Source organism: Mchenga conophoros, linkage group LG23, assembly GCF_057382185.1.
Source record: "Mchenga conophoros isolate Kocher_MC1m ecotype Shallow Benthic linkage group LG23, M_conophoros_male_GT1.1, whole genome shotgun sequence".
NCBI lineage: Eukaryota > Metazoa > Chordata > Actinopteri > Cichliformes > Cichlidae > Mchenga > Mchenga conophoros.
In genome coordinates this window covers 52,399,130-52,422,945 of record NC_140547.1, presented here as the reverse complement: position 1 = coordinate 52,422,945, position 23,816 = coordinate 52,399,130, and the positions used below count along the sequence as shown (strand labels likewise).

The 23,816-nt window shown below is 42.2% G+C and overlaps 2 protein-coding genes across 5 annotated transcripts in view; one reads left to right on the top strand and one right to left on the bottom strand.

Moving 5' to 3' along the window:
• The window catches only part of hecw2b (HECT, C2 and WW domain containing E3 ubiquitin protein ligase 2b), a 77,463-nt gene extending 70,379 nt beyond the window's left edge, over positions 1-7,084 (bottom strand). The window contains exons 1-3 of one of the 3 annotated variants that reach the window (XM_085265518.1): positions 6,606-7,084; positions 947-1,466; positions 264-866 (exon numbers count right to left, since the gene is read on the bottom strand). In XM_085265518.1, the coding sequence (XP_085121644.1) occupies positions 264-645 (382 nt within the window). In that variant the 5' untranslated portion in view covers positions 646-866; positions 947-1,466; positions 6,606-7,084. Of the gene's footprint in view, positions 1-263; positions 1,467-6,605 lie in introns of all 3 variants that reach the window. The other 2 variants (XM_085265516.1, XM_085265517.1) reach the window with 2 other exon arrangements.
• Positions 7,085-10,962: 3,878 nt separating this feature from the next.
• gtf3c3 (general transcription factor IIIC, polypeptide 3) lies at positions 10,963-21,781 on the top strand. Of its 2 annotated transcripts, none has more exons than XR_014890757.1 (19): positions 10,963-11,216; positions 11,347-11,419; positions 11,957-12,270; positions 12,342-12,465; positions 12,610-12,801; positions 13,556-13,721; positions 13,883-14,030; positions 14,126-14,297; positions 15,078-15,178; positions 15,270-15,441; positions 15,658-15,860; positions 16,619-16,720; positions 17,871-18,003; positions 18,094-18,319; positions 18,404-18,458; positions 18,902-19,037; positions 21,091-21,215; positions 21,318-21,442; positions 21,547-21,781. XR_014890757.1 is itself a non-coding variant. In XM_085265155.1 (19 exons), exons 1-19 carry the CDS (start codon positions 11,124-11,126, stop codon positions 21,667-21,669), a joined length of 2,811 nt encoding a protein of 936 aa, XP_085121281.1. In that variant the 5' UTR covers positions 10,963-11,123; the 3' UTR covers positions 21,670-21,781. The 2 variants fall into 2 exon arrangements, 1 of the variants encoding a protein (XP_085121281.1); XM_085265155.1 differs by having other exon boundaries at positions 21,290-21,442.
• Positions 21,782-23,816: the final 2,035 nt, after the last annotated feature.

Sequence of the window (23,816 nt, the reverse complement as noted above, 5' to 3'; positions counted from 1 at the left end):
AAATTAAGAAGCTTTTGTCTATTAAATCTTTCAAAAGTAATCCATGAAATCAATCTGGCATGTTGTCACAGTTACCAGCTACCTGTGCCAGAGAAACGCCCACCATCTTGTTCTGTACCTACGGGCCAGCTCTATGAGGTTACCTTGGATTGATACTAAGCTAACTTCAGCTTTGTTCTACTAGTTCACGAGTAACAAATAAGAGATTTATGCAGAGTAACTGCTGATAAAGTAGTAATTAAATTTGTTTTCCAGTTTCTCACCAATGTGGTATAAGCCGATCCAGTCAGTTGCATCCACTTCCTCCTTTATGTCCCAGGAGATCACCAGGTGGCTGTGACCCAGAGTCACCTGGTATGTAGAAGCTGTGAGCGATGACCGACTTTCTGAAGTCACCAGGTCTGTGTCACTATTGGCCCGCTGAAGCCCCAGTCCTGTTTCTGGCTGATTCCCTGATGACATTGTAGAGGAGGCCGAGGCCGAGGCTCCGATTGGTTCCTGCACTGACAAGCTGCAGACGCTGTCAGGCCCGATCGTGTAGGGTCGGGTATGTGGAGTGCGTCGACGCACCGCCAGCAGGTGTTCCCTGGCACTGCCACTAGGTGATGATGAGGATGATGAAGAGGCAGTGGCAGCTGTTGCCATGGTAACAGTAGAGAGAGGTGAAGGGAGGGGATGAGAAGTTAGGGGGTTAGGTGATTAGCTAGTGGTGCTGGTAGTGGTGAGTGTGGGATGTAAAGGTGGAGATGGTGATGATGATGATGGTGGTGGTGGTGGTGGTGGGGGGGGGGTGACTATGGACAGGGGCGAGGGGGAAGGACAGCAGATGCAACAGAAAGGCGAATGGTGGTGACAAAACAAATGGACTGAAAAAAGAAAACAAATAAGGAAGTGGAAACGATGAAATCAGAGTATGAATAGCAAGAGATAAGACCAGCGACCTTACAGGAGAAAAGAGACGAAGAGGTGGAGGCAACTCTTCATCAGAACTGAATATTTGGAGCAGTGCAACTGCAGTATAAAGTAAAGGGAACTGCTTGGATCATATTTCCACTGAAAGAAATCTTCTGCTCGGTGGCAACATTTAGGACAAGGCACTTGAGAGTTCGCAGTTTCCACAAGCTATCATTGAGAAGAACGTAAAGTGTTGGTGGCTGAAGCTTCTGTAAGCAGTCGTTTATATCCTGTCATGTGACACCAGTCCATTTTAACACACACTTAAGTGCCAACAGTACAGCAGCCTCTTGCTTAAGAATTAGTTTGCTTGAAAGGTTGAAAGGTTGAAAGTCATCCAGCCACACATTATAAAAAGAGAACCATGGAGGTGGGACAGGGGCAAAAAAGACGCAGGAGGAAGGATAAAGACGAAGCCAAGATGCTGCCACTTGTATGTCCAGGTAGGAGGAAGTGACGGGGGTGGTCCTACAATCCACAAGGACTGTCGGGGATGAAAGGAGGCTGGAAACCTAAAGGAGAGAAAAAGAAGCAGCTGATTAAACAGGAAGAAAACAGGAGTGAATTATCTTTTGTCATAATCTTTTGTGTGCTTAACAGTGGCTGATGTCACCTGAGACGACTGTCTGGATAATAATCCGTCAGTTTAAAATCATTTAAACGTTACTAGAGCCACTTGCAACACATGCAGAGCTTCGATAACAACAAACATGCAGCAATTAGCACAAATGTAACGTCTAAGGGTGCTTAGCGATCAGGGGCGGGGGGGTCATTTCACCATACACTGGCTGTGACCAGTCGCTCCCTGCAAGATTTCAGACAGAGGAGGTAAAGGAATTATAAGAAGAGTCGTCCAAGAGCCAAGGAACACTTGTGGAGAGCTACAGAAGGAGCTGGAATCAGCAGGTACATGTTTACAAGAAAACTATAATTAATGCACTCTTACAAACAACTTAATGAACATCTGCTGTTTGATTTCTTTGGATGTGATTGGATGAGTTATTACTGACGTGTGGTGAGAGTTTAATTTCAATAGTACCTTTGAGAAATACATCTACTTAAAAAAAAGTGGTGACATATTCAGTACTTATTATTATCTACATGATACATTAATGGGAAGAAAAGCCGAAAACCATCCTGACACTGGCAAAGGCATCAACTACAGGCCACCACTACAGCATCATCTGCCCCTAAATTAAGGAAAATATCAATTATATATGAAGCAGCTGGAAGTGCTTTCAGCCTGCAGGTAAAATAAGTATTGTGTTGTGGTGTAATTTTCTGGCAGCAGGGACATCACAGTTAAATTATTAACTCTAAATTATTAAAAACTGTGTTTATCTTGAAGAGTTTCTGGTTAACCCAAAGTTAATAGCTAATTTTTTATAAATCTGGAGCAAGTGTGTAGAAAAAGAGCCGAGCTCTTCGACAGCACCAGTCACAGGGACGCTACATAAATAGCTGCAGCATGATTAGAGAACAATAGAGGGGCCAAAGGGAACAGCTTCCTGTTCCCAGCACACCCACCACATTCCTCCATGCCACTTTGTGTCTGTTTGTTTTTCCATGCATTGCTCTGCTCGAGCTTAGAAGCACAACAAAGTGACTGAGTGTGACAGACTCCAATTATTTAATTAACTGTCTGCACATAATTGAGACAACACTATCAATCTGAGAGATGTCAGGACAAACTAGAAATGCAGACAACAAGTGCTTTTGTCTGAAGCAGTGCACTGATTGCTTTGCTTTTTTAAGTCATATAGCAGCTGCAGCACTGTATCCAGGACACAATGGCAACTTAACGTACCCTTCCAATAATTAAAAGAGATGCAAATAAAGTCTAGAAAGATGCATTCTGGATACATACGTACATGTTTACATTGACACTGAAATGCATTTGAAATAATTCAAATGTAACTCATATTGTACACAAACAGGCCGGATTTGTAGTTCAGATTCTGTAAACTTACCTAAACAACAACATTGTCCAGCCATAAATATTGCCAGTGTAAATTTGGCTATTATAGGATTTGCTCCTATATGAATGAAATTGTCCAAAATGTCTTGATATGTTGAAGGATTAAAACTTTTAACTAAAAACAGCCCCACACCATAATCCCCCCTCCACCAAACTTCACACTTGGCACAGTGGGGTCAGACCAGTACGTTTCTCCTGGTGACCACGAAACCCAGACTCCTCCATCAGACTGCCAGATGGGAAAAGTGTGATCCGTCACTCCACTGCTCTAGAGTATAGTGGCGGCATGTTTACACCACTGCATCCAACGCTTGCATTGCACTTGATGATGTAATGCTTGGATGCAGCTGCTTGGTCATGAGGCTCTCTACACACTGTTATTGAGCTAAAGCTCCAGAGCTCTATAGCATGCATGTCACTTGCATTTGCCACTAAAACAGACCTGGAGTAAAACATATTAAGCCCAAGCAGCCCATAGGTCTCTCTGAATATGCTATCATCCTTCAGTGTGGAGTCTGTCTACTCACAAATGCCAGGAAACAAAGAGGCAGAGCTGCCACAGAGATGCTGAGCATCCACTAGCATCCAAAACAGAAGCGCTTGTTACTGTAATCAAAATCCTTTACTTGGAAAAAGCAGGTGGGAGTTCTTAATTAAACCAGCTTTTCGAAAACTTAAATATGAAGAAAAGTTACTTTGAAGCTCCTCCCATCCACTGCAGTTCATGTTACACAGTGAAAAGTCTACAGTAACACTACAGACGTTAAATTAAACCATACGTACGCCGATGAACTATTAACTTAGTGTGACATAATGTTTAAAATGGGCATCTTTTCTGTCATAGTGATACCTGCAGTAACCAGGTCTGCTTGACCATCTATATTTCAAGGCTTTAGTAACATTGTTTTGTGGAGTTATAGAAATATAAATATATAAAAATTACATTTGAGTTGTGTTAATGTTTTAAAATATAAAAATTAAATCCCACACCGTCCCAACATGCCCATAAAAATATACATGGGAGAGTAAAACGCCACTGACCTGGTGCTGTTAGGCAGGACAATAAATTATTAACATTTAAACCTAATGTTGCATCAAAGCACAGCGTGTTTTCTTTCTTGTTGCCACCACAGTAAAGGCTTAGAGCCACACATACTCATTCAAAAACACACAGGCGCACACACACACACAAAAAGCATATACCCATGAACATACACCCACTTTATCTCATCCAGGAGCCACAACACTCTCAGAACTGCTTCTGGCTCCTCAGTATTTAAGGAAGCATTTCATGAAGAGTAAAGGCTATTTTATTTTATGCTTTAGTTTAAATGATATGTAAAACTTATTTTATTTGACATTAATGTGTTTGTGAATATTTGTTTTTGCATTTAGGGAAATGATTTCTACAAAAAAAATCTAATTTTTAATCAAAGGAAGGGTTTTTGCTTTTTTGGCAGATATTGTATCCTGTTAAACTGTTACAACACTTGAATTCTAAACTGGAACCAATGAGCAGTTATATTTTAAAAGACATGTAGGGCTAACCCTTTTGAATATTCACTGTTACTTGCTTAGGACGTATTTCTTATGTGATTACTTGACAGAGTAATAAACAGAAAACTCGCTAAAATAACCAACAGCTGCAACATAATACAAGATTTGAACTGCAGCCAGTTTGATTGGCTGGATGTTGATGTAACTGGAAATAAAAACTACTCACAGTTTTAATATTACCCACAGACTAGAATCAGCCGTTTACTGAGGTTTGTGTTTAAAATCAAAAAAGCAAGTTAGAAAAGACAGTCAGGAATTTAATTCAAGTAACAACAGGGCAGGATGTCCTGCAAAGGAAGTGGTATCAAGTATCAAGTCAATAGCCCCAGCTGTCCAAGGTAGGCTTAGTACACCACAGAACAGTGCTGCCAGTTTGCTAGTGAAAAAGTCACACATTCACCCAAGGAGAGAAAAACAAGTTGCCACTCAACCTACAAACAGACCCTTGGTTTATACTACAGTTTACTGTATACAGATTACACAGTCAGGCTCAGACCCTGAGTAGACGAGTGGACACGGTGAACAAATCAGAACTGCAGTGCACATTCAGGTCAACCTCAGAATAAGCCCTGATCCCCTGCTGAGTTTGTAAATGTGTACACAAAGTCATTCTCTCTCTTTAGGACAATTTCATTTTAATGACAGAGTCAAGAAAGGAAATCATTGCATAAAAGTTATAAACTGATCTGCAAGTCACTGAGTGACCTAAGTGATGGTGAAGCACACCTGTCGGCAGATTCAGTTTCATCTATTTCAACTTCTCCAAAACCACAACAAGACCAAACAGCTGTGTCAGGGACAAGCTTCTATTCAATTCACTTTTATTTATATAGCGCCAAATCACAACAAAAGTCGCCTCAAGGCGCTTCATAGATACAGAGAAAAACCCAACAATCATATGACCCCCTGTGAGCAGCACTTTGGCGACAGTGGGAAGGAAAAACTCCCTTTTAACAGGAAGAAACCTCCAGCAGAACCAGGCTCAGGGAGGGGCGGGGCCATCTGCTGTGATTGGTTGGGGTTCTAGACATGCACAAGGCTAAAACAAACTACAAGACCACCAGCAAAACATTTGGTGAGGTGGTGATCACTGTTTTTTTAGGATTATTAGAAAATGTTAGAAATATAAAATGACCATCAATCTCCAGACCATCGTTGGGTCTGGAATGATCATGAGAAATGTGCAACTTCAACGCAAAACTACACTGAAGGAGCTTGTTGATGATCTAACGGAAGTTGGGTCTCCAGTCACCAAGAACACTGCTGGTAACACACTTTGCTGTAACAGACTGCAGCACCTGCGAGGGCCCTGCTCAAGAAGGTACATGTACAGACCCATTTAAAGTTTGCCAGTTAACCTTTAAATGATTCAGAGGTTTGGGACAAAGTGCTGTGGTCAGATGAAATCGGGCGCTTTGGCATCAACTGTGTTTGGAGGCAAAGAAATACTGAGTATGACCCAAAGAACAACATCCCCACCATCAAGCATGGAGGTGGAACCATTATGTTCTGGGGCTGTTTTCCTGCTAAGGGGACAGGATGGCTTCACTGTCCCATGTACTGTAAAGTACGAGAACTTCCAAAACAGTAAGAACAGTGAAGCGATGGGTCTCCAGCATGACGATGACAAGAGTCAAAGTGGAAAGACAATATGTGGAGGGGCTAAAGCTTTGAGGTGCTGAGCAGCAGCCCATAAGCCCAAAGGATTTAGTTTCTGTAGAGACAAGTGGACCAAAACCTGTCTGCATATGTGCAAGAACGTCGTTATTGCAGAGAATGGTTCTGATAACAGGTTTAACTCTTTGCTCCTGCAGCTTTTCCTCCTGACAGCAATAAATGAAGCTGATACTCGAGGCTAAAGCGTGTGCTGTGTGTGCTGTGGCTAATTACAGATTTATTTGTTGCTGCTGCTACAAATGGATCAAAGAATGACTTCATCCGCTCACAATAGCAAGCTCGTCAGAGTCAGGCTGTTGCCTAAAGAAAATGGGATCATGCAGCGTTAACGGGAACAAAAACAACAGTTAAACCCAGCTGTTGAGGTTCTTCTCATAAACGCATACTCTGTTGTGCTACAAGAAGTGTGTTATTGCATATATAGAGGCGCCTTCCGTACCTTTGAAAAACAAAAACAACCCGTCGTTTACACGCTGAGAGCGGCGAAAACACGTCGCGCACTGAAGGACAACAGGCCTCCTCACGGCCCTGACACAACAGATCCCTCATCAGCGGAATCCGCCGTCCAGAACCAGGCGCAACCCCGCCGCCTGCTCGTAACCCAACAAGGGAAGCAGCACCTCTTAAAACGTTTGCTTCTTACGGCTCCCGTTTATAAATCATGGTCCAACCTCGTTCTGTCTGCTGCTCGGCGAGGTTTCCGATTTAAAAGATCGACTTTGCCCGGACCGCTTCAAATCCCATCTCCTCGTTTCCTCGCATCCCTGCTCTTCATCCTTAGTTGGTACATACGCCAACTACGCTGCGTGATCGAAAACAAACAGTACTCCGAACATGGAGCTGTGCTCCTGCTCAGGAACTTTTGTTTGTAACCAAACCAGTTCTTCCTGTGGGGAACCATGCAGCCCGTTCAGCGTCGAAATCACTGATTTGACTGACACCTCCCACCTCCATCCCCTCCTTACGCCAAACGTGCAAAACATGAGGGTCGGGGACCTTCAGGGGTCGCTTAGAAGTATTTCAATTACAGGAGGAGAATTACTGTGTTAATCACAGAATTCAGTATGCTGTTTATATTTTTTAAATGAAAAGTTGAGAATGTGAAAAGCATTGATATGAGGGGGGCAAGGTCTGAATTAATAAAGAATAACTGCTTGAAGAAGGAAAATATACTAACAAAGGCTGAAACAAAAGCAAAAACATTCATGCCGTAGCAGCGCTATAGCTCGTAACCATGTAACAGGTAAATGTGTGCCTGAAGAGTAGCGACAGCACCCGGTCAGGATGACACTGTCACATTTCAAAAGCTATTTTTTTAAAAGAAAAAAAAAAAGCATAAAGATGTCTTTTGCTAAGCTATGTTGCTGTATAGCTACAGCAGGGGTGTCAAACTCAAATACACAGTGGGCCAAAATTCAAAACTGGATCAAAGTCGCGGGCTAACATTAATATTCATTGAAAAAAAACTTCCTCTAAATATAACAAGGAATCTTTTCTTATGGACTCAAACAAGTTTTGCTGAAAAACTGAGTATGGAACAAGCAAAGCTTAATAAATGTATATATAACTTAATATTGCACACATGCAAAATCAAAGTTCCAATTAAATAACACATCAGTGGAATTCATTTCTTAAATAAAAACTGTATTTGCAGCCTTCTGAATTAAATTGTATCATTTTATCATTTGTCAAATTTTCATCATATTCTCCCACCTGCTCCTTTTTTTATTCTTTTAGCCATTTTGGGATTGGTAGCATGGCAGTATTTGCATGGTTGCTATGACTATAGTCAACAGAGGAGAGGGAGCTAATAAGTCCTGTCGTGACTGACAGGCCAAAACACCAACAGAGCATTCTAGGAATTGTAGTATTAGCAGTACATGACCTGTATAATAATGGCAGGCCAGCTCTAATAGCAATTTTGTATGGCTTCGTGGGCCAAATGTAATTAGGCTGCGGGCCAAATTTGGCCCGCGGGCCAGAGTTTGACACCTATGAGCTACAGCTAACTGCCACATCTAGCATAGCAACATATACAACACTGAAAGTGAAGTTGCTGAGGTTAATATTTTTCCTTCTTCCAGTTACTACTCAAGCCGTGCATTGTTGGCTTTGGGACCTCAGCTACATGTTTCTCCCAAGCTGGAAAGCACCACAGTAAAGTGCTTCCATTCACGACCAGTTTATACGTATCACCTAGTAAGGACATTTGTGTTTGATCGATTTGTTGTAACAGTGGTTCTTATTAAGAATTATAACAATAAATCAATAAATGCAATAAATTGATCAATCTGAAAGCCTTTTTTTGTTTTTGTGGGTTTTTTTTATTTTTGTCCACCTTTAAATAGTGTGACATTTGTAAAGAAATATGTGGGTTGTGCCCATGAAAAACCTTAAAAATCTTCTCTGCCAATGCCAAACACCTTTCTGCTTTTATCTTCTATTAACTCCTGTCTGCAGTCCTGACCTGAACCCCACTGAATACTTGCAGGATCAGCTTAGGCCACAGGTGTCGAACTCCAGATGCATTACTAATGGTTTTCATCACACTTATTTGTGTTCAAAGTCTCCTTTCTCATAAGTTTGATTCTAATTTCTCGCTTGATGCTGTAAAATTGGGTTGCAGCGCTTTAACTGCAGCTGCAGCAGTCACGCAGAAACTTGAATGCAGTGTCGTATTGTAAAAATGCAAGTCGAGCAGGTACGTTATATAACTTTAAGTATTAAAGATAAATATATAAAAGATTTAAAAAAAAATACAAAATTGAAAAAAGAAAAGGAAGGAAAAAAGATGCAGAGCGATTTTTAAAAATAAAAAAAATTTAATTTTGGTGTTCTAAACCAATTCCAAATCTTCAAGGATATAATGCCTTTTAACCTGATTAGGGGGAAAAAATCTTTGACTAAAGTCATTCTAATAAATTTGGAGATTTTTCAGTCACTAAAGTCAATATATTGAATGCTGAGTTTGCTCAAACTAGGGACAGTGCAGCAGATCTTCTCTAACCGTTTTAGAGGAACTGGCATTGCTTTTATCACCGTGTATATTTTAGGATCTGTTCTTCACACAGTAACACATCACAAATATGATTCATGAAATGTGATATTTCCCAAAAACCTTTGGAAAACTCCCTTTTCATTCAAATTTTCTATTAATAATAACACATCTATAGTCCATACTGGTCTGTTATGTGAACTTCTGTTTATGAATCTCAGTAGAGAAGAGCCTGTTGATCAAACTGACTGCTTGTTATTAAGAAAAGATTAAACAGTTTTAGCTTTAAAGCAACATTCATGACACCAAAATCAATCACATTTCCCTCTTTATAAATGTGTGTGTCTGTACATACATGTATATATATTATATATATACATCGCCACGGGGCGATCGTGGCTCAAGAGTTAGGAGTTCGCCTTGTAATCGGAAGGTTGCCGGTTCGAACCCCGGCTTGGACAGTCTCAGTCGTTGTGTCCTTGGGCAAGACACTTCACCCGTTGCCTACTGGTGGTGGTCAGAGGGCCCCGTGGCGCCAGTGTCCGGCAGCCTCGCCTCTGTCAGTGCGCCCCAGGGTGGCTGTGGCTACAATGTAGCTTGCCATCACCAGTGTGTGAATGTGTGTGTGAATGGGTGGATGACTGGATATGTAAAGCGCTTTGGGGTCCTTAGGGACTAGTAAAGCGCTATATAAATACAGGCCATATTTTTAACGAGGTCCAAGTTGTGTGCGTGGGAGTTCGAAGCAGCCACTCCACCTAATGTCACTACTGTGCAGGATCCAAAAGCACAACGTGACAGCTCCTAAAGGGAAACAAGTCCAATTTAAAATCTTGAATAAAATTTACCCAACAAATAGACTCCTTGGTGATAGATTCAAAATAGAAACTGGTAATTGTGTATTTTGTGAAACAGAAGAGGAGGATTTGGACCATCTATTCTTTTTGTGCAATTTTATACAAATAATTTGGTTGGATTTTCATACCTGGCTTTATTCCAGTGGGATTCAAATTACCCCATTTACCTTAAATATGATATTGTTTGGAGTGTTTTTGAAAGAAAAGAAAGCTAACTAGAAAAATTTGCATTTCCTGCGAAAATGCAGTGTGGATGCTTAAAGCATCCACACAATTATGGTGTTAATGTGTTATTAATCTTGTGCAAGCAATTTATACATAAATGTCGTTTTTTAAGACTAAACCAACACTAGCTTACTGGAAAAACGACTTAAACCTGTTGGTTAAATCTTTGACCTTAGTTAAAAAGAAAAAGGCTGCTTTTTTTGTTTCCTTTGTGGAAGATTTTGATTTAGTGAGTTAATAATCTGTATATTTTCTTTTCCCCATGTATGGAAGTTGCTAATATGTAAGGAATGTTTATTCTCTCAATCTGTAATATATGGTGCATTTTGTTTGTATGTTAATATTACTAAAAAAAAATAATAAAAAAATAAAAAATAAAAAAATAAAAAAACAACAACAACGTGACAGCCCCACACAAACGGGAAATGTTTCGTTTTCTACAATGGGACGGAGTGCAGCCACAACAGGGAACACAAATACTGACAAATCATCTGACCACAAAGAAACAGAAACAGTTAGTTTTACAGTTATTTTAGATTAATAATACTGAACATTTGTGCTTTGTATTTTAAGCACAACTGCAATTCAGAAACAAAAGAAAAGAAACATAATTTAAAATGAATTATTTCATTATCCTCCCCATGACAAAGCTGCACTTGGTATGGCCCAATCAGCACTTCCTGTGCTGTTATTTTGAGAGCGCTAACCCGGACGTTTTTGAAGGATCACGTGGTTGCCGTTTCACGTTAGTTAATGTTGACTTTTGCTACAGTCTGAGTTTAGAGTGCTAGCGGACGTCACGTATCGGATGTACAGCGTCGTACACATGATTTATGTGTCCGTAAACTGATGTGACAGCTTGTTTGAAGTGGCGGGAAACATGTCTGGATTCAGTAATGAGCTCATAGATTACCTCGAGGGTAGAATAACTTTTGAAGAGTTCGACAGAAGGAGAGACGAGCGGAAAGCCAAGGTAAGTTATGTTGTTAGTTCGGTAACTGTTAGCTGTCTAGCTGAGGCAGTATCACTCCTCAGCATCACTTGGACTTGTGCTCCACTTGTGTGACATAAAATTATATACTTCCTTCATTCTGACCTCTCAGTCAGGGCAGGTAGCTGAAGATGTGGAAGACGCTGAGCTCCCGTCGACGTCCGGACTCATCTCAACGAAGATCGGTAATCTCTCTCTGTCAGTGGCTCTGGAAATGTAAATAATGGACCCTTCTTTCAATAGATAGCGACACTGAATCCCATGAGCGAGTGTGTTGTAATTGTCATGGTTTTAGGAATATAACAAAGTTTTAAAAATAACTGGAACAACAAAACTGGATGAACATATTCACCAAATGTAAATTCCAACCTGCCATCATCTTTCCTCTAATGGAAAAACTAATAGATTTCAGTTCTGGACTATTTAGCCTTTATCATGCTTCTTGAACAGGTCAGAATTTCTCTTAATGGAACTCTTGTGATTTTCCTACTTTGACAAGTTAAAATGTCTGAAACTGCCTTTTATTTGATATCAACATCAATAAAAATGACAGATAATAACTACTGTTCTTAAGGGTCCACAAAGTACTGAGTGTTGCTCATAAAGCTATTGTTTTGGTCAGAGACTGCTTATAAAAACTGGGTCAGCTTACTTTGATTCCCATCCTGGATTGCATGCAAAGTATGGTAATGTTACTCAAGCCAGCTTTCCTGTCTTCTCAGAGGATGGAGTTAGCCCAGGAGTCCAGCTGGCCTTTGCCTCCATGCTGGGAGAAACTGCTGAACCACAGTCTTCAGAGGAGGAGGAGGAGGAGGAAGAGCAGGACAGCCTGAGCTATGTTGATGATGCACATGATAAGGATTACATTGCAGACAAAGAAGAGTTGCAGGCAGAGGAGATAGGGAAGAGGCCAAGACAAGTGGGGAGACAACAGGGAAAGAAGAGTGAAGCTAAAGAAATGGCAGAAGATGTGACTGTAGGAGATGTGTTTGCACTGGAGATGGAGCTGAATCGAGAAAACAAGAAGATGATGAAGGTGAGACGGGCGAACGGTCATGCCTAGGTGAGTTTTTGCAGTTCTTAGTTAATATATAACTATGTGAACAGGGGCGTCGTCATGGCAGCAAGCTGCCCCGGGCTCTGAGAGGCTTGATGGGAGAAGCCAACATTCGCTATGCAAGAGGAGAGAAAGAGGACGCCATCCTGATGTGTATGGAGATCATAAGACAGGGTACGACGTGGGTTTGCGTGACCTTACAGGCATATATTCACTCGCTGTTTGTGTCGACACTAACTTTGGTTTGTCTGTGTGCCAGTTAGTGTTCAAACACTATGAAAAGTTAAAAACAAAATCTCTTCTCCCTTTGTCCCTCAGCTCCTCTGGCATATGAGCCTTTCTCCACGTTGGCTATGATCTATGAGGATGAAGAGGACATGAGCAAAGCGCTGCAGTTTGGCCTGATCGCCGCCCACCTCAACCCCTCGGACTGCGAGGAGTGGATCAGACTGGCTGAAATGTCTCTGGAGCAGGACAACATCCAGCAAGCCATCATCTGCTACAGCAAAGGTCAGTCTGACACGGACCGGCACGCATCACTTCCCACTGGAACTTCACATCTGTTTATTGTCTGTTGGTGGGCCTGTTGAACAACACAGTCCCTACCTGTTGTGTTAAAGTGGATGTTCATTACTGCAGGGCCAGTACTTCAATCCCATGGTCCTATAGCTATATTTATGCTGCAGTAATAAGCCCTGTCATTTCCTCAGTCTGTAGTTGGGGTGATTGCTGCAGCATATTTAAAACTCTCAGACTGGATTTACTTAGTGGGATAAACTGGCTTAAGGCTGCAGTTGGAAGAGCCATGCAAAGTAACAAATCACCCGAGGGGCTGAGAAATGAACTAATAAAAGTAACGCACATCAAGTGTGTTTGTCTCTACAGTTTCTGATCAAACAGCACAAGAACAATGGATTTTCTGATGTAAGAGCAAAGTCAGAAGGTGTCAGGGATTGTGTGGGGTCTTAAATATGGGACAGGTGTTCCTCTGGATGAGTCCTGCGTACCACTTGAGCTGTCGAATCTATCCAGAGACGAGCTGTTTTAGTGCAGACAAGTCCAACGTGTAAATCTGAAACGTGTCTGTGAACTTTGACAAATCTGCGGTTTAAAAATGACTGCTACTGCGCCTTCTATCGTTGGTGCTTCTCATACCGTTGAATTGTGGAATATGAGCCACCACTGCAAAACAAACAGGGACCAGGGAAACGCTGGTTATCATTTATATACTTCTCTAGGTTCAAGCCTTGCTCCATTTCCACAGCTATCAAGTACGATCCTACCAATGTGCGCTATCTGTGGGAGCGCTGCAGCTTGCAGATGCGCCTGGGAGAGCACAAACAGTGCATGGACGGCTACCGCAGGATCCTGTCACTTCTGCCGCTGGAGGATGGAGAGCACTTCATACAGCTCTCCAAAGACATGGCCAAGTAAGGGACACACACTGACATGCTATGGTATGTGTTTTTATATACACATAAACTATGTTCTCGTTTTCCCCCCTAAAATACCGTCACCTCAAACCATCTGATCTTGGATTATCACCTTGACAGTTCAGTTATCGGTATTTGCTTGTGTGGGTCGTGTTTAGGAGTTACTATGAAAGCAGTGACCTGCCCTCAGCTCTGAGTGTGATTGAGGAAGCTTTGGCACGACACCCCGACCTGGTCAGTGATGACTTTATCAACATGGCCGCTGAGCTTTATATCACCAACCGGCAGTACAACAAGGCCCTGCAGGTGGGTCTCTGTGGAAAAACCTTTATTGCCGTTTAGACTGAGAACAAATGTTTTCGGTTTAAATGGATAAACATTCCACGTGTTTGCTCTCCTAGGTCTTGGTGCAGTTTGTAGGCATCGTTTTGGTCAGAAGTGAATCCACTTCAGATGTTATTCCACCAACACAAGAAGAGAAGATTAAAGAGGAGAGCACCGAAGACCAGGAGAAGCAACCTGCAGACGGGACACAGTTACAGAAGGAAGAACAAGCTGCAGCAGAGGAGAGCGGTAAGTTGCAACGACATGAGGCGCTACACATTTACATCCTTACAAGAGGATTCAAACTCATCGTGGCTGTTCTTCATCATATGAAGAACTCTCATAGCCTTCATGACGTCACATAGGAAGTGCAGAAAGATGAGGACACAAAGTGAGCGTTCGTTGTGGCTTCTTTAGTGGTGCCTCTGTGACTACGTTTGCATAAACAGGATGTGTTTAGATGTTGTTGTTTTTCAAAATGTTTTCCACACTCGAGCACTCAGTGATCTCAAAAGACACTTCAACAGATGCATGCAGCGATCGCTTTATATCAGCAAAATCACCTGTAACTCGTGATTGTGTGTTTAACACTTGCAACATACTCGATAACATTTCTTATATTCAGAATTATTTAATGAGGGGTGGAATCACATTTTCTGTCTTTCCTCAGTATTTCATGTCCACGCACAGAAAATCCAGACATTAAAACATTTCTTTACTCAAACTTTTCATTCCACATATTAAACAAACGTATGCTTTCATTTTATCTTTGATTAAGAATAAAGGTGATTTACTGTTAACACAAATAGATAAACTCTGTTTAGCACCATCTATCATTTTAACATAAGGCTGGATGCTACCTTTGGCAGCAATCCTGCTGAGACGCGTTGGCATGGCTTCAAATAGGATATTCAGTCTCAAAACCCTCTAAGTAGAGTGGGCCAAACATCCTCCAATGACGTGAAAGAATCATTGCCTGAGTCTTTGGGGAACTCTTTTTACTGATTGGTCGTTGTGTGCTGTTTCCAGGTGAAATTGTGGATGTACAGGTACCAGACAGCGTCCCAGTGGACCTGAGGACCAAGTTAATTGTGTGCTTCATACACCTACATGTCTACGCACCCACCGAGGTAAAACAGGACTCAAAAACATACAGAGCTCAGATTATTAATGAAGTCTTTATTAAAAGATCATTTCATTTTAGAATCTTCTTGCTTTTAGGGCTTGGTTTCAACACTGATGGAGCAGAGTCCAGAAGAGATCGGCGACTTGTACCTGGATGTCGGTGAAGCGTATCTGGAAGAGGGCAAGTACATGTCTGCTCTGCCTCTGCTGACTGCCCTCGTCGTATCTGAAAAGTACAACCTGGCTGTTGTTTGGTTGCGGCATGCAGGTAGGTCCAGCAAAAAGGGAATGATGTTAAAGGAAGAGGTGCGTCTGCAAACTTAGACTAAAAAGACATTTCACCTTCCATCCCGAATATTCTTCATGTGTGAAACTCTGTAACAACAGAGAAGCCAAGACCTTAAACGAGGTCTCACTTCAGGTCTGGCTTGGAAAAAGAAAACCACTGTTATGTGTCTTTGTCACTTTCCTTTGTCATCTGCAGAGTGTCTGAAGGCTTTGGGCCACATGGAGGCAGCAGCAGAAAGCTACACCAAGGTGGTGGAGATGGCTCCGCAGCACCTAGAGGCCCGGCTCTCCCTTGCCACACTGCAGCAACAGTTGGGCCGCATGGATTGTGCCCTTAAGGCGCTGGAGTCCATGTATGATAGCAACATACTAGCACACGATTCTTCAGCCGCACAAAAGGCAGGGGATCTTTGTTTTTGCTTTTTGCATTATCACGTTAGGTTGCATTATCTTACATTTACAATGTTCCTGAAATGTCATGGAGGGTTCTTAGAGGTCTTTTTCATGGACATTTTCTGGTAACACCAAAGGGGGAAAAGGAGTGCAAACCTCTGTCCTGTCAGGAGGCACTGACAGTCACACCTTATAAAGGGGCATCCCCACTGAAGCTGTAATCAGCAACCCAGTGACCAGAGACCACGGAAAGTGAATGTATTTGGGAACTTCAAGCAACAATGGGTGAGATAGTGTAGTGATGTGAAGTGGGTGGGTGCCACTTTTGGCTTCTCTCAGCTTAGACGTGAGCCATTGAAGTGATTAGGTGTGGAGAGCACAATAGTGAGTTGGATTTGGAGCCCGGCGAGTCTGGTAGTTAGTTTCCAACTGTTAGTGGTAATATGATGCAGAGTGAGCAAACGACTTCCTGCCCACATCCCCCTCATTGCTTCATTGTTTAATGCACGACTCCTCAGAGCTTACAGTGTAATCATGCGTGTTTGACCCACAGCAGTTTACCTGCTTTCATAGTTTACTTGGATTCTGGTTAAACACAAGATTTCTGTGCTTTCCAGACCTGAGCTGAGATTAGAGTCAAGAACACGTAGTCTGGTTACCAGCTGGAAAAAGGAAAACCATCACCTGCAGCATTTGGGGATGCTATGCTGTTTGGTCAGTGCTCTGTGTTTGGTAACTGGTTTTGTATATCTCTGTGTTTGTAGGAGTTAAAGCTTTTGCTCCATCGCTCTACGCTCCTGAAGACACAGGGGAAAATGCAGGACTACCTGGACACTGTGATCACTATGATCTCGATGCTCCTCAAGGTAACACACTTTACGGTTGCTTTTTATCCGTCAGCCGCTCATGATGGGGGGTCGTCGTCACCCTGCTGGACGGGCAGCATGAATAAGTTTGTGAATGTGAGAACTCTAAAACGAAGCTACATTGGAGTTTCAGATTGATGGAATAGGAGTCTGAGAGATGGCCGCCACAAATATTCTGTTTTTATTCATACTGCGGCTATAAAGAGTGCTTTTTCCTCTCTGATAGAGTCAAAGGAGTTGGTACAACTGTTCCACATATAGAATACACTACGTTTGACCTCAGCTCTGCAGTCTAGCCAAGTGTCAGTGAAATCAAAGAGGGAATGATCTTAGACGTTTTGAAAAAATGCAGAACTACTTGGATGCTTTGAATTTGGGAGGAACGTTCGGCTGCTTCGGCTGGATCAGAGCTAATCTGCCTGACACGTAAATGATGTTAACTAGTTCGCATTAGCAGCTGGGTTATTGCATTAATATTTCATAATTCAGTAAACAGGGCGGCACGGTGGTTAGCACTGCTGCTGCACAGCAAGAAGGGCCTGAGTTCATTCCACCATTTGTGGGTTCAGTCCAAACACATGCAGTTTGTGGGGACAGGTTCATTGATTATTCTAAATTGCCCACAGGTGTGAATGTGAGTGCGAACGATTGTCTCTGAGCCCTGCGACAGACTGGCGACCTGTCCAGGATGTGCCCCGCCTCTCGCCCTGTGACAGCTGGGATAGGATCAATAAGTAAATATATACTATACCAACAATATTAATGCACTTACCAGGAGAACTGTGACTGCTCTCAGTCTGTCAGTGATATTGACACAAGTACAAATGGTGTAAACACAACTTTAGTGTAAGTTCAGTTTGTTGTTCTTGATATGTAATTGTTTGGTTTTTGACTGTTGGTTCAATTCTTAACAAACATTTTTATCATTCAAGTTATTTTGTACCCGACAGGGAAAAAGGACAAACACCTCAAAGTTGATAAGACGGGCTTTTTACTGTAGTTTGTTTACTGAGAGTTCTCCTCAACAATGAGGTTACTGTGAGAGAAGGTGAATCTGAACAAATAAATGCTCCATTTTTTGTTTTTGTTGTGCACATTTCATTGCGTCCTGGGAGTCATTCAAAGGTGCATAACGCATGCATGTTTATAGGTGGCCATGCAGCGAGCTAAGGTGTGTGTGAGCTCTGTAAACGTGTCAGGTGAGAATCACCTGAGGCTCGTGAAGGTCGAAGACATGCTACCAGAGATTGCTGACCATGAAACGGCCTATCTGGACAACACTGGTATGTTATCTTTGTCTGCATCGTACTTGGCTACAAGGTCGAGCCCGTAGTTGGTCTGGTCACTGGATTTCACTTTGTCACTGTCATCAGGTAAAACCAACGTCCTGTCCAAAGAGGACTGGTGGCAGCTGCTGCTGAGCTGTGTGCTGACGCTGTGTGAGGTGCAGCGCTTCCAGGAGGCGGAGATGCTTGTGGATTCGGCCATGGAGTTCTACTCGTTCTATGACAACAAGCCCAGGAGGAAAGAACTGGAGTTCATTGGCCTGTCTGCCACAATCCTGGACCACAACTATTACAAGGCCTACAACTACATCAGGTAGTTAATATGGGCGTGGCCTGGCATAAAGAGCATGCCGCAATTATAATAAATATAACATTTCTCTGTTTTTCCTCTCAACAGACTGATGCTGTTGGAAAATGTGGCTCTGCCTCAGCTTTGGAATATTTTTAACCAGGTCTGCTTGTGTGTCAGCAGAATAGAAGATCACTAAAGGAGAAACTGGCCCAACTATTTTACTAAACTCTTTTCTTTCTAGGAATTAAAGCGGCACATTTGTGAGGACAAACTTTTAAATATATTTAAAAGTATTTGTTTGTATTCAGGAAATGCGTCACTACACTTCTTAATGAGAAGCAGGAAAGTTTGTCCTCATGAAATGTGCCTGCTTTCTTCTGAAACGACCACTTATCTTGAATTTTGACTCTTTCATTTTTACCGTCTTTGCACAGTTGATTTATTTATTAACCAGAGAGCCTCTGATGCATTGTCATAGTCTGTATGAAGATTTACTGCTAATACTAAATATTCAAATGAATCAAAAGCATAGATTTCCTGAAAGATTTTGTAAACAAATGTTTGTTTGTTTTGTTTGTTTTTGTTTGTTTTAACTCTCTGCAGCTGACAATAACGTCGCAGCACCAGCGCCACCATCGCTTCTGTCTGCGCATGCTGTTTAAACATCCTGACAATCACGCCCTCTGTGTTCTCTGCGGACATAACGCCATGGTGTCAGGGAGCTTCAAACATGCTCTTGGTACTCGCACACGAATCGACTAACTAGAGATGATAAAAACATTTAACATCACTACCGTACTTCAGCATATCTTACATGATTGATTTTAGACCACTTTGGAGTGTGACGACCATCACAGCATCAGCACTATAATCAGGGACCGCGTCATGTTGTTGTCATTTTAAGAGGAACATGTGATCTGCCACTGATGTGCACCAGCATTTTAAAGGAGCCCTTCCTTTGCTTACGCCACACCTCTCAAACTAATGTCATCAAGTTTTGCTTATTAGCTTGTTCTTGATTGCAGATGTCGATGATCACATACCTCCAACACTGCTTTGCATTGAAAGAGAATTATGTGAATTAAAATGTGTTTTATAACAATATCCAAGCAACTGGACACATATTGGTAAAGTAACATTGCTTAAAATGATATAAAACACTAAAAAGGTGCTTTGAGTGCCAAAGAGATTTGATCCCAACATTTAAATAAATAATTAACAGTCTAGCAGTTTTGTCTCCGTTAAATCTCACAAGATATTTCTCTGTTTTTCCTACATAGTCGATTTAAATGACAGTCGGCATAATTTTCGAGTCGTCAGCCATTAGAGTATAATTCAAATGTTACTGAACTAAACTCCCGATGAAAACAGTTTTTCAAAAATACAAAACTTGAAACGCACGCTTCCAAATTATTACGCACACACAGTTTCAAAAGATTTTACAGGTTGTAGAGAATTGAAAATGGTGATTTGTTGAATTTGCAGCATTAGTGGATCAATTTCACTGAAATCAGAAACATCCTAACAGGTCAAGTTACACATTAACACAGGACCCCTTATTTGATAGCAGTTCTACAATTCTTGGAAGTTTTTGGAAAGTTTCTGCTTGAATGTGTTTGCAGGATGTCAGAATAGCCTCCCGGAGCTGCTGTTTGGATGTGAACGGCCTCCCACCCTCATATTTGTTTGCTTGAGGATGTTCCAAAGGTTCCCAATAGGATTGAAGTCAGGGAGGAATGGGGACCACACCATGAGTTTCTCTCCCTTTATGCCGACAGCAGCCAATGATGCAGAGGTGTTCCTTGTAGCATGAGGTGGTGCATTGTGTTGCATGAAGATGGTTGTGTTGCAGAAGGCACAGTTCTTCTCTTTCTACTATGGAAGAAAGTGGTCAGTCAGAAACTCCACATCCTCTGCAGAGGTCATTTTCACTCCTTCAGGGACCCTAAAGGGGCCGACCAGCTTTCTCCCTGTGATTCCAGCTCAAACATGACTCCACCTCCTCGCTGACGATGCAGCCTTGTTGGGACACGGTGGCCGTCCACCTCTGCATCCATCTGGACCATCCAGGGCTGCGCTGCACTCATCAGTGACCAAGACCGTTTGAAAACGAGTCTTCTTGTAGTTCTGGGCCCACTGCAGCGTTTCTGCTTGTGAGCATTGGTTGGAGGTGGTTTATGCACAGCTGCAGGTCTCTGGAGGATCCTACAGCTTGATGTTCGCAGGGCTCCAGAGGCACCAGCAGCTTCAAACATGTGTTTGCTGCTTTGTGATGGCCTTTTAGCAGCTGCTCTCTTAATCTGATGCATTTGTCTGAAACCTTCATCATTGTGCCTTTACCTGCACGGACCCATGTGTGCTCTGACTCACAAATCTCTTAACATGATGGTGATCACGCTGAAATATTTGTGAAATATCTCGTTACGTGTCCAAGGCATTCAACTATTTCACACTTTTCAGCAGCAGAGATCCTTTTTCATTCCTCTGTTTCTTGAAAATGGAGGCCTGCTTAATAATGTGGAACATCCTCCTTTAGTAGTTTTTCCTTTAATTGGGCTCAGCTGGCAAACTAACGATCACAGGGGTCCGAGGTTGATTTCAGTGAAACACAGAGTCCTGAGACACACTCCCATCCATGGTTTTTATCGAAGAACAGCTTATTTAATCTTTATGACACTTAAACACAATTTGCATAATAACTTGGAGCGTGGTGTAAAGGGTTTAGGGATTATGTTCACACTTGGTCCACTTTGCACAGTAGTACATTTTTCAAACACTGGATGTGTTTTCAGGTCAGTATGTTCAGGCCTTCCAGACTCATCCCAGCAATCCACTGCACAGCCTGTTTGTAGGTCTCACCTTCTTCCACATGGCATCTCAGAGGTTTGTGGCTAAACGGCACACGCTGGTGCTGCAGGTACAGAGTTCGTTTATTTCTGTGCACAGTTCAGTCCTATAGTCTGTTCTTTTAAAACCAACGTGTGCTCTCAGGGTTTCTCCTTCCTGTGGCGTTACGTAGAGCTTCGTGGAGAGTGTCAAGAGAGTATGTACAACCTAGGCCGAGCGCTGCACCAAATGGGCCTCACACACTTGGCTATGCATTACTACCAAAAGGCGCTTTTACTACCAGCAAAACAACTGGAGGTGGGTAAAAACACAACTTGCTGCTCAGTGCAAACGTAGCCTTTAGGACAGTGATGGATGTTTGCCTCTTTCTCTCTCCCTTTGTCTTCTTATTTTTTCTGCAGGGCATCCCAGGTGACCAGGTGGATCTGAGGAGGGAGATTGCCTTCAACCTGTCACTCATTTACCAGGCCAGCGGTGCAGTGGAAAAGGCCAGATACCTCCTGAACACACACTGCATTATTTGAAAATGCATACTCGTCTTTACTGGTTCTTTTTCATTAGAAATTTCTACCAACTAAACCCCCATGAAATGGATTCAGGAAGTCTTATTTATTAAAAAGTGTTTGTAAATATTTACCATTTTGTATGGCGTATGTCATTTCTACATTTGTGCGGATTTATCTCTGTAGTTCAGTGTCTGATAACATTTGAGGCATGTACTGATACTGGATCTTTCAGTTGTATTATTTTTGCAAGACCTATAGTGTCTGTCTGCTGTTATACAAATTACCCTAGAAAAGCCCTCGTTTATTTTAATAAAGAAATACAGAACAAAGTATTTGAGGTGACAGTGTTAGCCACTGATCCACCCTGCTGGCTGACAACAGGATAAATCATTACCAAATCTCAGAATCATGTATAAAATGTCAAAATTCAATTTTATTTTATTCACACAGCAAATCACAGCAACAGTCGCCTCAAGGAGCTTTATATTGTAAGGTTGACCCTACAATAACACACAGAGAGAAAAACCCAACAATCATATGACCCCCTATGAGCAGCACTTTGGGGACAGTGGGAAGGAAAAACTCCCTTTTAACAGGAAGAAACCTCCAGCAGAACCAGGCTCAGGGAGGGGCGGGGCCATCTGCTGTGATTGGTTGGGGTGAGAGAAGGAAGACAGGATAAAGACATGCTGTGGAAGAGAGACAGAGGTTAATAACAGATATGATTCAATGCAGAGAGAAAAGGGGGAAGGAATGGAGCCGAGTCTCCAACTGCAGCATCTGTAACAAAACACACTAAGAGTGCTGAAGACCTGAGGCAGCAACCATCCTTCAGCAGAAAGAAGAGGGAGGCCCCAGATGGTGTGCCTAAACTTAAAGTCTGCATTCATACACCTCTCTGTATTTAATCTTTAGTTATCATTGACCTCTGGCTCTGTCTTTATCCTGTCTTCCCTCTCTCACCCTAAACAGTCACAGCAGTTGGCCGCCCCTCCCTGAGCCTGGTTCTTCCAGAGGTTTCTTCTATTAAAAGGATATTTTTCCTTTCTTTAAATAAATGTGAATAGAATTAAGCGCTTCATTTTCAGAGGAGCAACGCAGGCAGTGGAGCCCATTTGTTGCTAATGGGCTCAGTATGGTTCGCCATTGGCAGACTGCAGGTATGGACTGCAAAGTGTATCTGTGGCCAGATGTAGGCAGCATCATCCACGTCGAACTGCATAAACAATAACTGTGTTGGATGGTTTTGTCATTCCTGTTAGATCAACCCTCACACTCTACTGGCACAATTTCATACAGTAGATGCCTGTCACCGATGCTATTACGCTGCAAGATACATTTCATATCTTTTTAAAATTTCCTTTAAAAAAAATTGCTGTTCAAAATGAGTCTCATGTCTGTGGTCAGTGATGTCTGCGGCGTTCTCTGGTTGGTCTTTGCACTACTTTCACTGCCGTTAGCCTTTCCATGCACGCAGCTGAAAATGCTGGGAAGTCCTTGAACAGATCAATGCAACCAAATTTAAAAGTTTACCTTTGGAAATCACACAAACTTAAAATACTCCACTGCAATATTTTCCATTAGGAAGTCCTACCCTCTGCTCCTGCCTTTTCAGTGGTTCATTGTCAGCTTACTTATCCAGATCCACTCTCATCATATGCGGGAATATTTATCGCAGCAAACCCTGAGAAACAGGACTCGGAGATATTTCTTCAGTCTGTGTAGGTTCTCTGTCATCCAGGTCATGGTAGTCTAAGGAGCTGGGAAGGAACACAAATACAAGCTAAACAACATAGTGTGTGCTGTGTGGTGCAGCGAGTCCTCCTCAGACCTCTATAGTGTAGAAACCAAACACCATGTCGACAGGACCAGACTCAGCAGCACATCAACATCCAAAGGATGAAGGTCAGTGTTTCAAGGATGCCAGTGTTCATATTCCGGACAGAGAACGTTCATGCAGAGATTTCCTGCAGGATCCTGTGTTTACGTTTTCTTTTTAATTCAAAAAATCAAGTGTCTGAGTCAAATCAGTATAACTGCGTGCTTTATTGATATACAGTAAAGCATTTTATAATACAATAGTAAGGCATATATTTGGTGGAATCTGATATGTTGTGAAGTACTGATGTTATTTGAAAAATGATGAGACTGAAACAAACGTTAAT

What these genes read in the sequence shown, in the direction of transcription:
- gtf3c3 (XM_085265155.1), top strand. Translation starts at nt 11,124, where the DNA reads ATGTCTGGATTCAGTAATGAGCTCATAGATTACCTCGAGGGTAGAATA. An exon ending in ATTCTTCAGCCGCACAAAAG is followed by an intron (nt 15,861 to 16,618) that starts GCAGGGGATCTT and finishes CTGTGTTTGTAG; the next exon opens with GAGTTAAAGCTTTTGCTCCA. An exon ending in TGATCTCGATGCTCCTCAAG is followed by an intron (nt 16,721 to 17,870) that starts GTAACACACTTT and finishes GCATGTTTATAG; the next exon opens with GTGGCCATGCAGCGAGCTAA.